This window comes from Sphaeramia orbicularis, chromosome 16, assembly GCF_902148855.1.
Source record: "Sphaeramia orbicularis chromosome 16, fSphaOr1.1, whole genome shotgun sequence".
Lineage (NCBI taxonomy): Eukaryota > Metazoa > Chordata > Actinopteri > Kurtiformes > Apogonidae > Sphaeramia > Sphaeramia orbicularis.
In genome coordinates, this window is record NC_043972.1 from 60622547 (window position 1) to 60640048 (window position 17502).

The 17502-nt window shown below is 39.6% G+C and overlaps 1 protein-coding gene across 1 annotated transcript in view; it reads left to right on the forward strand.

Annotated features, from left to right (window-relative positions):
- Nucleotides 1-17502, forward strand: part of ntrk1 (neurotrophic tyrosine kinase, receptor, type 1) — a 92721-nt gene that overhangs the window by 19720 nt on the left and 55499 nt on the right. The window contains 2 exon segments of the mRNA XM_030158463.1: nucleotides 4231-4305; nucleotides 7987-8058. Of these exon segments, the coding sequence (XP_030014323.1) occupies nucleotides 4231-4305; nucleotides 7987-8058 (147 nt within the window).

Sequence of the window (17502 nt, forward strand, 5' to 3'; positions counted from 1 at the left end):
CAGGTTCAGTTTTGCACTTTCATCCTGCAGGGCCGGAATGGAACCTTTGGCGGGGGGGCCAGATTTGGCCCCTGGGCCGCATGTTTGACACCCCTGGTTTAGAGAGACACGTCTTTAATTGTCTTTATCCAGACTGAGTCATTCTGCTGCTCATCATCACCATCATCATCTTCTCCACATCAGTCTGTTGTATTTGTCCTCAGATCATATTTAACTGGTCCACTGTGTGTCCATCAGTCTGGAGTCCGGAGGTGAACATTTGACTCCAACAGGATCCTTACCCATGATTCCATCTGGGTGTCCGTACACTGTCTGTGGACCAAGGTTATTATCGTTAACGAAAACTAACGAAATGACAAAAACTAGAATTGTAAAAACATTTTCGTTAACTGAAATAAAAACTATCATTAAAAGGAAAAAAAACATAACTAACTGAAACTGTATTGTGTGTTTACAAAACTAACTAAAACAGATAAAAATTATGGATAAAATTCCCTTCGTTTTTGTCTTTGTCAATGTCGGATTGATACAAAATCGATTTATTTCACTTGAGCAGTTTTACCTAGCGGCACCATATGATATTTGACGGTCCGTCACTTGTGGTTTCCAGTCGTCTTCTGGTCCCCACTCTACCTGGAAACATGGAGACTAAAGCAGCAGAGTCCTGTCTGGGATAAGGCTAAAGACGTTCATTTTGTCTTCTGTTTATGTAAATATACTATTTTCTTTTGTTCAGACAAGGTACAGTTTTTAAGATGTTAACTGCGTGACAGTTTCCACTGTGATTGGTCTGTCGAGCCGACCAGCTGATAAATTACCCATCAGCAGCACGTCAGATGGTGCTTCTGAGGAAGACTGGAGTCACAGTGGAAACTGTCAAGCAGGAAACATCTAAAAACTATATCTTGTCTGAACAAAAGAAAATAACATATTTCCTGTCTGGGATTTATTTGAGTACGATGACAGAGAAGAAGAGAAAAGAGACCACTGAACTAAAACTAAACTAAAACTAAGTATTAAGAAAAAAATGAAAACTAATAAAAAACGAGCAAATGTGCTCTAAAAACAAATTAAAACGAACTGAATTAGAGAAAAAAAAGTCAAAACTAAACAAAACTAAACTAGAATTAAAACCATAAGTGGTGTTAAGGCCCTCACCCCCCCATGCAGCTGCTGAAACCACTGACAGTTGGAGGACACCGTATCGTTGGCTGGATCCGACATTCTGTGAGATAAGCACAGTTTTATACGTCTGAAAATGAACACTTCATCACAGGCTCGTCACAGCCACGCCCAACATTTGATCAAAAATGTAGGTGATCACTTTTGATCACACGTGTGTGTAGGTGATTTTCACCCAGTTTGGTCCAAATTGGATGTAAACCGTCGGAGGAGATGATGGAAGGATGAGGGGTGGGATTTTACTGGTCCACACTTCCATCCAATATGGCCGACTTCCTGTTAAGTTCAGGGCGGGGCCATGGTGTAATTTTTTACTTGTCCTACCATGGGCTACATCTGGACCAAGTTTCATGTTTGTACGTGGAAAAATATTTGGGGAGGGCTCCCATCCATGTAATGTAGTTTGATTTTTGAAGGGGCGTGGCCGAGTCATTTTGTGATATTTTTTCTTGGTGACTTCAAATAAAGGTAATTTTGCGAGAGAAATAATTAAAAAATTTTTTTTTAAAATAACGGAACCATGCGATTTTAATACGCCCTCGCCGGCATGTGTGCTGGGCTCAGGCCGAATGAAAAATCCAGAACTATTCGATCCTTGGTGTGGAAGCGATCCACAGCTCTGGTTTTTCTCAGGTCGTCTCTGTCTGCACAAATGGAAAAGGACTCAGTGAGGAGAGTTTCCCATCAGCCTCGTCTGCTCGACATCTCCTGTGTTTACTTTCCACTTGAGCTAGATCGGTCTGAGCTCAGCCTTGGGCTTTGTTAACCTCTGTTGTCTGCTGGAGGTCATGGAGGTCCGGTCCTCAGGTCATCTGGACTTCAGCCTGCTGTCTGTTCTGCTCTGGTCCTCCGTCTGTAGTGGATTAGAAAGATGCTCCTGCACTGAATAAACTAGTCATAAACTGCTGAACAGGAAAACACTGGACTTCTCTGTTGTGTTTGGACTCAGTTTGTGTGGAACTGTGGATGAAACCATATGAACATTTCATATCATGGTTATTGTGACCAAAATTATCCTGGTTATCATTATTATCGCTGTATTGTTGAAATTGTGCTCAGAATGTTCAAAAAGTACTAATACACACACTGAAATAATTTAACCAAGTTGTATTTAAAATAAATTAAATGAATAAATAAATAAATACATTAATAAAATAATTGGTACAATGTCCCTTCTGTGTCAGAAACATTCCAATATTAACCCTTAGTGGTCTGAGTCTATTCTGTCTGTTTTTCAGTCCTTTTGATTTGGCCTTTATATACTATAGAAACAAATGTTTACTATACCCATGTTTGGATCTGTTTTTTCAGCACAACTTCATCTGTATCATCTGTCTATTATTTTTTCACTTTAACCTACTATAAAAACATAAAAGGCCAGAAAGGACAAAAAAAATATAAAATCCGATTGAAAAATGTATATAATTTATTTCATAAATAACACACAGATGCTTAACGAACCTTTTCACAGACTTTAAAAGTGAATATTGGTTCCAAATATTAGGTATTGAACATTAAAATTGTAATAAATTCAAACTATACTCAAATATTTGACATAAAAAACATATCTTTACATCGGCATTTTCTACAGAAAAGTGCGATAGTCAAACATGGTTTTCATGAGAATTACAATTTAAACGGTAATACTAACCGCCTGTGATTTCACAGTGGTTTATCGTTATAGCGGTAATCGTTACATCCCTATGTGGAACATATTTGACCTCCTTCCATCCACCATGTCCATGGAATCCCAACCAAGTGTAAATTCACTCAGGAGTTTAAGGCCAAAGCACAAATAACAGATGGAACGGTTCTGTACACTGGTACTGTTGACCCCATGCAGACCCAGGCCTACTGCTGTGGCACTTCCAAAAGACTTTTCCTCTATATTTAACTTTTCTTAAGTGATTTATCACATTTTTACTCTAATATTATCCTCTGTCTTTTGCATTTTTAAGTGTAAAGCCTGTATTTTCTGTATTTAATTCACTGATCATGTAGATCAGGGCTGTCAAACTCATGTTAGTTCAGTTCCATATTCAGCTACATTTGATCTGCAGTGGGCCGGACCAGAAAAATAAGAACAGAATAACCCATAAACCATGACAACTCCAAATTTTTGTCGTTTTAGTGTAAAAAAACAAACAAACATTAAATTATGAAAATACTTACTTTTATAAACTATCCACAAAAAAAAAAACTGAAAAAACTGAAATTTAAATTAAAAAACGTTAGAAAATTTAGTGCAATTTTACCAATCTTCTTCCTCCACTTCTCATTTGTCCATGTGCATTCTAGATCAGATCTACAAAGACACTAAACACCTGAGGAACAGGAAGAAAAATTATTAAAATTGTGCTGAATTTTCTTTAGACATTTCAGGTTGTTCATATTTATTCAAGTTATTCACACTTTAATGTTACAGGATAGTTTGGAAATGTAAATATTTTCATAATTTAATGTTATTTTTTGCACTAAAACAAAGACAAAAAAATTAAGGTGTTAATTCTGTTTTTGTTTTTTTTGGCTTAATTCAAGATTTTTTTAAACTTAATTGAAGAGTTTTTTTTGGTTTAATTCAAGATTTTTTTTAAACTTAATCGAAGATTTTTTTTTTGCTTAGTTGAAGATTTTTTTTACTTAATCGACAATTTTTTTTGGCTTAATTCAAGATTTTTTTGCCAAATTTGAGATTTTTTTGCCTTGATTGAAGATTTTTTTTTTTTTTTTTTTTTTGCTTAATTCAAGATTTTTTCCTTAATTCAAGCTAATTTTTTTTTTTTTTTCTCAATTCAATTCAAGACTGTGGAATTTTTGCACTTGGCAAAAACATCCCAGGGGCCGAACTGGAGCCTTTGGCATTTGGCCCCCAGGCCGCATGTTTGACACCCCTGATGTAGATGTTCATTAAAGCTCAGATTAAAGTTGAAGGTTCTTCTATAAAAACAGATGAAACTGAATAAACAGTGTCTTTTTCAGTCCAGTCTGTCTGTATTTCCTCTGTAACCGTGTGTGTTTGTCTCCTTTTCTTTGTGTTTTCTGAACCAGTTACATCGAAAACCAAGCGGGTCTGGAGAACATCAGCGACATGAACCTGGTGAACTACAGAGAACTGAGGAACCTGTAAGTCCGACCCCAGTCCACCAGGTCCGACTGGACTTGTGTGTGGACTGACTCTGACCTGACCACCTCCTCCTGTATTTCCTCACTATTCTAATGTCATTTCAACAGTTTTCAGTGTAAAAACACGAAAATACGACCACAGCAGTTATTAGAACTACACTGTAAGCCCAGACTTTGTATTTACTAAAATACTTTAATTCCAATGTACTTAAATGAGTTCAGTTTAATCAAATTACTAAAAAGTGATGAGTATATTCTACTCATTTGTAGACATAGTTGAAAGTACGAAAAAGTTTAAGGTGAATAGATTTAAATCCCTCAGTTTTAGTCCTGACCACACCTTTTTATCAGTGCATTGCACTGTGGGTATTGTTCCTGTTGTTGTAAATGTGTTGTTTTTCTGTGCAGGGGTTCAGTGGGTTGTGCTGTTAGTGTTCATTTGGACTGAATGTGTGGATGTCAGTGTTTATTGGCCTTTTTGGGTTTGTTTTTGTATTTTTGTACAGCTGCACCAGGAGTCACAGCCAGAGGAAGAACTATGGGTTTACTGTTCAGATAGGAGCGTTCTGAATTAATATAAATTTTAATGCCTTGCCAAATTAAAAGCACTTCCTGTATTGGCAAATTGACAGTGGCCCAGAGGTGCAACAGCCCAAAAAGTTATCCACTATAAGAAAAAAGAGAACAGCCCAAAAAATTATTCACTATAAGAAAAAAAATCGGACCAATGGCCCTGTATCTTAGCGGCCAAATTCAGAGCTTTGGGAAATGTATCCAGATCCATTTATTCTCCCCCAGTTCTGTGTATTTATTCTATTACAGAAATAGTCCATGTTTTGCTCATATTCAATCAGATCTGTAAAAAATTCAAATTCACACTTGATATCATTGATACTGATTTATTGGATCAATCCACTTCCTATCTCTTATAATGGGAAAATTTTTCAAAGTGGCACCAAATCCAGAATCAGATCCAGATCCAAATAATTTCAATCCCTTGTGTTGACATCATCATACAGAAGCTGTATACCAAGTTTGAAGTCAATCAGAACTGGAGTTTGGGAGAAGAAGACGATGGAAATGTTTTCCCCATAAGAGCCCATGTGAAATTTTGCGTCAGTTCCAGATCCAGAAGAAGATCCTGATCAGCATGTGGACATTATGTTTGGGTCATCTCCCCATCAGGACTGGACTGGAGACATTTACACTGGAGATCATTTAGATTTACTGAGTTATTGCATCCATCCACTTCCTATTTCTTATAATGGGGACATTTTTCAAAGTGGCACCAAATCCAGAATCAGATCCAGATCCAAATAATTTCACTAACTTTTGTTGACATCATCATAAAGAAGCTGTATACCAAGTTTGAAGTCAATGGGAATTGTAGTTTCAAAGAAGAAGACTGAAAGTTTTGTAACAAACGACAGACGACGACAGACGACAACAGATGACGACAGATGACAGACAATGACAGACGACAGATGACAGGCGACAGACGACGACAGATCATGACAGACGACGACAGACGACAGATCATGACAGACGACGACAGATGACAGACGACGACAGAGGACGACAGACAATAGACAACAACTGACGACAGGTGACAGACAGCAACAGACGTTAGATGACAGACGATGACAGAGGACGACAGACGACAGATGACGACAGATGATGATGCCGGAGGCTGCATGACGACAATAGCTAACAGCCTCTCGGCCGGTAAGCTAACAAAACAAACGACATTCAGCATTAAGTACATGTTACTATTCGAAAGCAAAATTATCAATTGTCACAATCAAGCAGCATCAGTTAAGCCGTGCAAATAAAGTCTGAGCAGCAGTTCTCATTGTGTGACAAGCCCCACATTAACTTTGTTTAAAAAAAAAAAAGCAGTCCATTTATTCCACCCTCTCATGCAGAGCTCTGCTTTCAGCCTCAACATGAATGTAAGTCTCTCCACTTTGTGGATTTCCTCCACTATGTTCATCCAGTCCTCTAACACCGGTGGCTCAGGCCGAAGCCATCTTCAGGTGATTACTTTCTTTGCTGCAGCACAAAAAACCTTCAGGAGGTACCTGTCATTCACCGTCAAATCGTCTGGAAAATCTCCCAACAGAAGTGTCAGGGTGGGTTGCTGCAGTCCAAAACCCAAAATCTGTTCTATTTTTGTAGCAACATCTTTCCAAAAAGTTGTAATTTTTGTAGAGGACCAAAAAATGTGGGTGTGGTTTGCCTCTGTGTCCCCACAACCCCTCCAGCAAACAGTAGCACTGAAGTTTTTACTAAACTGTTGTTTTGGCGTTATAAAGAACCGTACTAAATTTTTCCAACAAAATTCTGGGCAGTCTGCTGAAGAGGAGGTAGAAGGAGCAGATTCACACATGTTGTCCCATTGTTCACATGATATAACAGCATTCAGTTCTGTCTCCCATCTTTTTTTAATATAATCTGTTGAGGTTCCTTTGCTTTTCAACAGGCCTTGATAGAGCTTAGAAATAATAGACTTTGTCATCACAATCAAACCATTTTTAAGAAGGTTATTCATTTTTCTAAACAATGACTTACCTTCTCAAAAATGGTTTGATTTACATCTTCCTTTTTTTCTTGTAACATTGAAATATGCAAATTTTGTCACTTTCTAAACGATTTCAGAAATGGAAATGAAATAGTTCATGTTTTCACATTTCACTTATAAGAGCAGTGTTACACATCTGAGTATTTCAAAGGACGACACTTTAACTCTTATTTCAGGTGAATGTAAAGAAACAGCAGATAAATGTCCCGAACCCCAGTGACTCTGCACACACACAGTCAGGATCCAGTACATTCAACCCATTCCACTGTTCTACAGGGTTTAATAAATGATCTGCCTCACATTAAATGTGTTAAATGTTCCATATTTTAATCAGATCAGTTGTTAAACTAATGACCAAAGTGCTGGTTTGCTGCTGTTTTCCATTTCCATTTATGCATTTGGCAGACGCTTACAGGGGAAAAACTAAAAATGAAAGAAAATTACAAGAATAGACATAAAACATAAAACAGCTGTACAGTTAACACAGTGTCGTACAGAAGAATAAAAATCCAAATAATCGACTGAAATACAAGAATAGATTAAAAAGACATAAAAGCAGCTGTACACTGAAAACAGTGAAATAAAAATACCAAGTAAAAACAACAGGACAGAAGAGACAGATATGCTTTTCCAGGTATATGATGGTGTGTTCGAACACATATATGTTGGTTTGTGTCCATTTCTCCAACAGATGTGTAGATGTTCCACTGATAGAACCTGTCCAGTCCATGTGCTGTCATGTGCAGACAGTGTTTGAAGCAGAGCTGGTCCATCTGACACTAATGTTCACCTGGACTTAAACCCATTCTATCATTAATTCCAGACTGTATCTGTGAAACTACAACCAACAGCATTTAGGACTGGATTAGACTGGACCACAGACTCACACCTGGAACCATGTGACCTGTAGACCAGTGGAACCATGTGACCTGTAGACCAGTGGAACCATGTGACCTGTAGACCAGTGGAACCATGTGACCTGTAGACCAGTGGAACCATGTGACCAGTGTTGTTCAAATGTGTGTAGTTAATGTTTTCTTTGTGGAAGCGTGTGTTCTCCTTCATGGATGTGGCCTGTTTGTGTGCTTGTCCTTCACCAGGACCGTCACCTCCTGTAAACTGAGGCTCATCTCTGCCAACGCCTTCCAGTTCAACACAAAGCTTCAGTATGTGTAAGTGTCCTCATTCACACCCACCCACTGACCTTTGACCTGTGTGTGGGTCGGCCTGTTTGTCTGAGAAGATTCAGGAAGTAACACAACTATGTGGTTGTCAGGATCATATGACGGACTAGAAGAGCCTTTTATTTATTATTTCTATAAGAGGTACATGCCTTCATGTGTGTCGTACACACTGTAATCAGTGTTACATAACTTTGATGTAATGTCTACCTTCTGTTATCTGGGTGGGGGGGTGGGGGCGTTGTCTGGGGGGAAGTTCTCCTGTCGCTCCAGTTCAGACCTCTGTGGGGTCCTCCTACCTGAACTTCAAAATACAACCTTTGCTCTAAGCCCTGTGAGGCCGTAGGTTATGGATAATATATATCAGAGGTGGACCGTTCATTTCACCCTTAGGCCTTCAGTAGTGGTCCATCTGAACCAGTCCACCCCTCAGTAAGTATTTTATGGTTATAAAAACGATTGTATTCTGCAGTAAATGCAGTATAAAGAGCTGTTGCATCGCAGATAGATAACTGGTGTAGCCACAATAAATGCCTTTAGTGAATAAACAAACCCTGGTGCACCAGTCTGCTCCTACTGCAGCTACAGCTGACAGAAAAAAACACCAATGAGAACCTCAGGAACTTATTTAGGAAAATAACAACATTTTACTCACCAAAAATTCAGATTATTTGAACACAAAATCCATCCTCCTTTCTTTCCTCAAAAACAGTTCAACTACTCTGTTGTACAGATTATATGTGCAGGTACCGGGGGTACTGGGTTCCAGGGGTACTGGGTACTGGGGGTACCAGGGGTACCGGTCGTAGTTAGTGCACTGAAAGTGACAAACAAATCCTTTTCCTGGTTGTGACCGGCATGCTAGCTTCAGAATTGTTTGACCTTTCTTAATGAGGTCCAGCTTTTCTGGAAAAGTCGGTCTTTGACAGTAAATCCGCGTCCAAATCCATTTCTTCTCCTCCTTCAGCCGTTGTGTTTGGACTAAACAGCTGTTAAACCAACACAACTGTATTTGTGTTGGTGCAGCTCACTACAGAAGCAGTTTGCTAGCTTTAGCTCGTACGCTCTCTGACTATCCAATCAAAGGGTGTGAATACGCTGACGTTACCGTACGCCTGCTAGAGGGCCCTGGTGTCGCCAACTCTAAATCTGATTGGTTGACGTAACAGTTTCATGGACACTTGTGTTTTGTTAGAGGGCCTGCAGAACTCCAGCTGAAGGCCTGCCTTCTGGATGACCTTGTTCAGCCGCTGGATGTTCCTCTTGTGGGGCTGGTGTCTGAAGTCCAGCACCATCTCCTTAGTTTTTGTCGTGTTCAGGAGCAGCTGGTTCTTCTGGCCCCACCCTACAAAGTCCCTCCCCAGTCTCCTGTATTCCCCCTCCTCATTCCCTTTGACACATGTTACAACTACTGGATCATCTGAGAACTTCTGCACAGGGCAGAGCCCTGAGCTGTGCTGGAAATCAGCAGAATACAAGGTGAAGAGGTATTCAATGTCTCGCAGTATGAAGTAGCGAAAGTTGAATTTTTTAACCTGCTTTTTATTTTTTACTCTGTTTTATTGCTTGTTTTATACTCTCATGTTTACTGTTTTACTGTACGGTGTCCTTGAGTGCCAAGAAAGGCACCTATAAATAAAATATATTATTATTATTATTATTATTATTATTATTATTATTATTATTAAGTCCGATTTAGTTCTCCTCAGAGTTAGCAGATTTACTCTAGAGTAGACAAATGTCAGTGTTAAAGTACAACTACATGCATTTCCATTCACACACAGAGCAGCGGACCGGCAGCCAGCGCCTTCACCTATCACAGAATAAGACAGATTTTTATTTCTGAGTTACTTTTTATTTTTCAATTACTAGAAATTCCAGGCGACCCCATATGGAGTCTCGAACCCAAGGTTGAAAAACACCGGGTTAAGGCCAGAAGGAGAAATAGAGGAATGTCTACAGGTGAGTTGTGCAGTAGTAGGAGGAGCCTGTGTGCTCAGTGGCGCCCTCTGCCGTGAGGCTGGAGTACTGGCTGAACCACCAGGGCCGTTTTTATGTGGTTTACCATCCATCTGCTGGACTGAACGAGTTCCACACGTACATTTAGACCTGATCCAGACTATGGACAGTCAGGGCGGAGAATCCAAGTGTTTGAACCAATCCAAGATGATGCTCAGCTGGCCCCACCCACCTCTGCCCTGTTTATGGACAAGGAAATTACACAACCTAGAAATTAAAAATAATAGAAATGAGTGGAATCAGAGGGAACATGCATTTCTAGAACAGAGCACATGTCCACCTGTATTTGATCATTATTACCTCCGCCAGGAGGTATTGTGATCACTTTGCTTTGTGTGTTTGTTTGTTTGTTTGTATGTTTGTTTGTATGTTTGTTTGTTTGTTTGCTACTTTAGTGTAAAACTCTTCCACCCATCTTTTCCAAATCTTCCCCACAGATAGGCCTAGGCCCTGGGACCAACCCATTAAATTGTGGTCCCAGTAGGCCAAAGTTCAAGGTCACAACATCTACAGTTTTCCATCTGTCATCATTGAGACATTTTCCAAAATTCATAAAAAATTCAGAACGACTCTGATTCTCCTCCAGTTGGATCCACCTGTAGCTTAGAACAATCTCTTGTATCTGGAACTAAATTGTCCACATCCACTGTGGAATGTGGACTCTGTGGACATTTACATTGAACATTGAAAATCCCATTTCCCACACATTTAAAATTAGAACTCAACTAATATTGATGTGAATTGAATCTAATTGGACAGACACATGACTGGGACCAGATTCAACTGTTTCTGTGTATGGAACAACCTGGAAACTGTTGGATTTAAACAGACAGAGTGGATCCACACATGCACACCGTTCAGGGTGTTTGGTGGAAGTTTGAGTTCAATGAACACTTGTTTGTTTTGTTGTTGTTTCTTTGAGCTCATGTCACTGGTCCAGACGTGTCCACCAGGACTGAGACACATCATCACAGTGAGTGGGTTTATGGAGGTGGATTAGTCACAGATACCCGCCCGTCCTGACCTCATTCCACTCACTGAGGATCTGTTGTCATAGTGTTCATGCACTGAAGACACTCTGCACGTTGACTAAATGATCAGTCAGGTCAGCTCTTAGTGAAATGATCCTTTAATCCTTGGCATCTGTGACAGTAGTTAGGTTCACCCGAACCCGAACTCAAACCTGAACCCGAACCCTCTGTGTCCTAGGAAGAAACAACCTCTGAGTCTGCAACCACACCAAAAAGTACAGATGCACAGTAACTATCGGCACCGAGAATTATCTGCCCCATATCCAAAAAAATGAGGTCATTCAGATAATTCCCATAATTAAAGTTTTCACTGATAAATACAGCCCATAATAATAAATCTAAATTGCTTAGATTTGGTGCATTTCACCAGTACACAGTGCACGTTGTTGCCTTGGCAACTGCCATAAAAACCACAAAGAGGAAGAAGAAGAAGTGTGGACCATTGTTTGTCAGTCAAAGGGTTTTCAGTTCCTTAGTCTGGTCCAGCTGTAAGACCAAGAAGATCCAGACCCAGAAGAAGATCCAGACCCAGAAGAAGATCCAGACCCAGAGGAAGGTCCAGACCCAGGAGAAGATCCAGACCCAGAGGAAGATCCAGACCCAGGAGAAGATCCAGACCCAGAGGAAGATCCAGACCCAGGAGAAGATCCAGACCAAGAGGAAGATAAGAGTGTTAAATAATAATAAATAAAATATAAACAAAAAAAAGAAGAAAAAAAAAATTAACCTCCACAATATCTACATTTGAATAAATCTTTAAAAATATCAATACAGTACTTTTTAAATATTGATACAGTATTGTGAAATGAAATATCGCAATATATTGCCGATCTTTTCTAACAGCCCTACTGTTGAATCCGACCTTCTAGACCTGAACCTTCTCATCAGCCCAGCCCTATCATCTGCATCTTGTCCACATGGTTTCACTGAGTGTACGCCACATGTCTGCTTATCTGACAGGCGGGATGGAGGTGGGGGGGGGGGGGGGTGAGCTCAAGAAACTGGAGAAGACATCCACCAGTCACCTTTTACTCGCTCACTTTGGCGGATTATCGACAACTGATGCATAATAAATACACTCCACTAAGGGTCCATTATCATCTAATCAATATGTGACAGTGGTGGGAGGGGCTGGGCGGAGCAGAGGGGCTGGGCGGAGCAGAGGGGCCTCAGTGTCAAACAGATGTATTTGTGAGATTCCTTAGACCAGGGGTGTAAAAGTCTTTTTAGTTCAGTTCCACATTCAGCCTAATATGATCTAAAGTGGGCCGGACCAGTCAAATAATACAAACAGGAAAAGCACTGGGAGAGCGCAGACCTCCACCAAGAGAGATCTGCCCCCCACACCCCACACCCCCTTCATTTTGTTCATTATTTTCTTCATTTTTGGTCGTTTTGTTTTTATATTTTCATAATTTTTCTTAATTTTCTTCATTATTTTCTTCATTGTGTTTTTCTATTCAATTTTCTTCATTTGTGTTCATTTAATTTTTATATTTTCCTCATTTTTGTGCATTTTGTTCATTATTTCCTTCATTTGTGTTTCATTCAATTTCTGTATTTTCTTCATTTTTGTGCATTTTGTTCATTATTTTCTTCATTTGTGTTCATTTAATTTTTATATTTTCCTCATTTTTGTGCATTTTGTTCATTATTTCCTTCATTTGTGTTTCATTCAATTTCTGTATTTTCTTCATTTTTGTGCATTTTGTTCATTATTTTCTTCATTTGTGTTCATTTAATTTTTATATTTTCCTCATTTTTGTGCATTTTGTTCATTATTTCCTTCATTTGTGTTCATTCAATTTCTGTATTTTCTTCATTTTTGTGCATTTTGTTCATTTTTTCCTTCATTTGTGTTCATTGTGATGCTGTGAGTCCACTCCTCCCTCTGACTGGACCAAACCCCCCCCCAATCTCCAACAAAATTTAATCATTTCTTCCTTGTGCAAGTTTCAACATTTCCTGAAAATTTCAAGAAAATCTGTCCGTAACTTTTTGAGTTATCTTGCTAACAAGCAAACAAACACGCACGCAAACACACAAAGCTAAGTGATCACAACACCTAATAATAGGATAACAACTTATAAACAATATCAACTCCAAAGTTTTCTCTATGTTTTTGAGTGAATAAAGGAAAATTCCATAATGAAAATGTTTACATCTATGAACCGTACTTGAACACATCATAAACAAAGCGCAATTTTAACAATATTACGTCTAAGTTTATAATTTATGCATCACAACTTACAGATCCCAGTGGATCTACAATACACAAAACATTTAGTAACAGGCAGAATGTTGGTACAATTCCACATACTTGTCTTAAGACATTTGAAGTTATTCATATTTGTTCAGTTTATTCATATTTTGCTTACAAAAGGCTAGTCTGTAAATGTAAACATTTTTGTGTAATTTTCCTTTTTTTTTGGCAGTTTTAATTATTCATAGGCTGTTATGATAGCATTTTACTGGTCTGACCCACTTTAGGTTGAATCGACCTAAAAAACTTTTAACGTCCTTGATTGTTAATATCTTAAGTGTAATTTCTGCATTTCACAAATTCATCCCAGGGGCCAGATTGGACCCTTTGGGTGGCCGGTTTTGGCCCCCGGGCCGCATGTTTGACACCTGTACCTTAGACTGACATGATTGTGATGCAGTTGAATGTTGAGGCGTGGTCATGTGCCCCCTGCTGGTCTGGGTCCAGTCCTCCGTCTCCCAGGTTTTTTTTTTTATTAGGGGGCCAAGCCCGCGGGGACTGGGGGACGCGTATGCCAGCATACGCGTTCCACAGTTCCAGCGGTGCTGTGGAACCCTATTGTTTTTGTACGGATTTTTATTATTCATCATCATTATTTTTATTCTTCCGTTGATAAAACTGTTACTGCAGCCTAAACCGTACATGGTACGGTGGTGCAATTTGGAGGGTTGGTCCAGACCCCTGCAGGGACCTCAGATGCAAAAATGTGCATATATTCACCAGTAGGGGGCGCTATAATCAAGGATAACGCGTTTTGGTCTATAACTCTCACACCGTATGTCACACATTCAAAAACCTTACATCCTCAGATTCCCTGAATAGGACTGAATCACGTGAGCTAGGCCACGCCCATTTCCGCCATGACTTTTTTGCCCGTAAAATCGCGAAAACTGGAAAACCTTCTTTTTCGAACTCCGACTTGGGAGTTTGTCCGATCTGCGTGAATTTTGGCACATACACTCGTCTCATGCGCCTGATCCAAAGTTATTACAAGAATTTTCTTTGGTCGAAGAATGCGCAAATAATTAAATAACAAATTTGTGTAGCTAGCTAAAAAAATGCTTACTCTTACATATCTCGGTCAAAATAAATGCTATCAACACCAGATCTTAGATCCTTGGTTCGCATGTGACTGTGAGGGTATGAGCCGAATTTGGTGGATTTTGGCCACTAGGGGGCGCTGCAAATATGGAAAATTTATATCTCTGAAACGGCTGCACCGATTTCTACAAAATTTGGTGGGTATGATGAAGGTCCTTTCCTGAGGCCAGATCTTGAAGGTGGGTGTGGCTGAACAATGTGGGCGTGGCCTATTACAACTTAAACAACAAACATTTCCTACAGCTGAACTGTTCTGCTGAGGGCTGTGAAATTTCTATGGACCCTATAGAATAGGACACAGATCTACCAGAGCAAAAACTGTGGATGTGCTCCACTAGGTGGCGCTAAAACAGACACATATACGTTTTTGCCTCTAACTTCCACATTTTGAATGACACATTCATAAACTTTACATTTTTTATTCCTTGGATAGAGATGAGTCTTGTGACATAGGCCACGCCCACTTCCACTGCAAATTTTTCTTTCTAAGTTGCTACATATCAAAAACATACTTTTTCGAACTCCTACTAGGGTTTAAGCCCCATTGGCTTCAAACTTTGCACAGACAATCTTCAGAGGCTTCTGATCTAAAGTTATCACAATCAGCTTGCTGCTGTAAAAAATGTGCTAGTTATAAACGAACAAATTTTTTTGCTAGCTAAAAAACACATATTGTTGCATATCTTTCTCAAAATAAATGCTATCCACATCAAACTTTAGTTACTTGTTTTAGAGATCAACCAGAGGCTCTGTGCCAAATTTGGTACAAATCGGAAAATAGGGGGCGCTATCAACAGAGAAATATCAAGTCACAAAAAAGTTGGTCCGATTCACGCAAAATTTGGTGAGTATGATGTGGGGTCACTCCTGAGACCAGCTGTAAAGTTTGGTAATGATTGGTCATCGTGGGTGTAATTTATTACAACAAATCCCAGTCCAGCACATTCCTCCTTTTGCATTCCTAATGCATTGGTCCCATTCCAGTGAATGCAGGGAATCCGGCTCCAAATGTTCCTGCAGCCTAAAGCGTACATGGTAGAGTGCTGACATTTGGAGGGTTGGTCCAGACCCCTGCACGGAACTGAGACGCAAACAAATATATATGTCCACCAGCAGGGGGCCATAGAACCAAGGCATATGCATTTTGGTCTATAACTCCCACACTGTATGTCACATATTAAAAAACCTCATATCCTCAGATTTCCTGAATAGGGTTGAATCATGTAGGCGTGGGCAGGCAGATTTGTGGGATGACTTTTTTTCCGGCAAAACTGCGAAAACTGGAAAACCTATTTTTGAAACTCCTACTTGGGATTTTATCTGATCTGTGTGAATCTTGGCATTTACGCTCTTCTCATAGACATGTTACTAAGTTATCAAAAGAATTTCGTTCAGTCGAAACATGCGACAATTATAAATGAATACATTTCTTTAGCTAGCTAAAAAAATGTTAACTATTACATATCTCGGTCAAAATAAATGCTATCAACACCAGATCTTAGATCTTTGGTTCTCATCTGTCTTTGAGGGTATGAGCAGAATTTTGTGAATGTTGGCCTCTAGTGAGTGCTGCAAACATGAGAAATTTATATTTCTTAAACGGCTAAACCGGTTTTCTAATGAATTATGTAAGTATGATGTGGGGTGACTCCTGAGACCAGTAGATACTTGGTTGATATGTCACTGTGAGGGTATGAGCTGAATTTGAGGAATGTTAGCCTCTAATGGGCGCTGCAAATATGTGATTTTTTTTTCTCTGAAACGCCTTTACAGATTTCTATGTAATTTGGTGAGTATGATGTGGGGTCACTCCTGAGACCAGCTGTAAAGTTTAGTAATGATTGGTCAACGTGAGTGTAATCTATTCCAACTAATCCCAGTCCCACACATTCCTCCTTCCACTCTACTGGTGCATTTGTCCCATTCCAGTGAATACAGCGGCTCAGACGGTGGAATACTAACTCCAACTGTAAACCCTTGTGAACGGGGCCCAGCCTCCACCAGCTCAGCCCCAGACCCACGTCCTTCGGGGACGACTTCCGTGGGCTCTGTGGGGCCTGGGGTCCGAGTGGGCGGGGAGGCTTGGCCCCCGTTCATAACTGCTCGCAGTTCTAGTTTTCTTTGTTTTTTTGTTTTTTTTTAATTTGTGATAGTTAACAAGACAATGTGGACAGAAAAACAACAACCACAACACATAAACAAAAGGAAAATCAAACAAATAAACAAACAAACCAAAAACAACAACCGCAACATCATAGTCCAGTGAAAAAGATCATCAATGTAAAGAGCAACTAAACAATATACTTTGGTTAGGGGGCGACAGGGAAAAGGGGAAGAGGGGAGTGTGAATGAAAGAGAGAAAGAGAGAGGGGGGAAATAAGAATTGTTGTAATAATACAAAATTATATAATAATAATACCAGTAGTCTAATTTGCTGGCTTTATTGTGGTGGTGGCAGCGGTGGAGGCAGTCACAATACAACACTGGGTACGGTTACAGGATGTTTTTTTTTAAATCCGATTTATTTTTCCAGAAGAAATTAATCCGGAACTAAAGTATTTTCTCTTATGTTTCCATGGAAATGTTAAACCTGAATAAAGGTTTACATGAGAAACGTTTATTGGGTTCTGGAAGCCCTTCTGTTAGCTTAGCTTAGCCCTTCTGTTAGCTTAGCTTAGCATAGTCACTGCATTTCCATGGTCACACGTAGCCAGTTTTTTAAAGGTAATTTGTCGTCTTTTCTCAGTGATTTTGTCAAATCCGATTCTCTCTAATTATTTCTTCAGATCTGCGACTTACTGCACTCATACAATCTGTGGACTGTTGTGTTGACGGAAGTTGGAAAATCTTTTTGTTGAAGGGATGCATGTGCTAAATTAGCTTTGCTTTAGTGTTTTAGCTTTGCATTAGTTTTTTTTTCCCAGATTTTCTTCCTGCAGTAAGTCACATGACCATGATCTGAGCCTCAGTTTGTGATCATATTGACCCCAGCGGACTAAAGGAATGATTAGGGAGAACTGA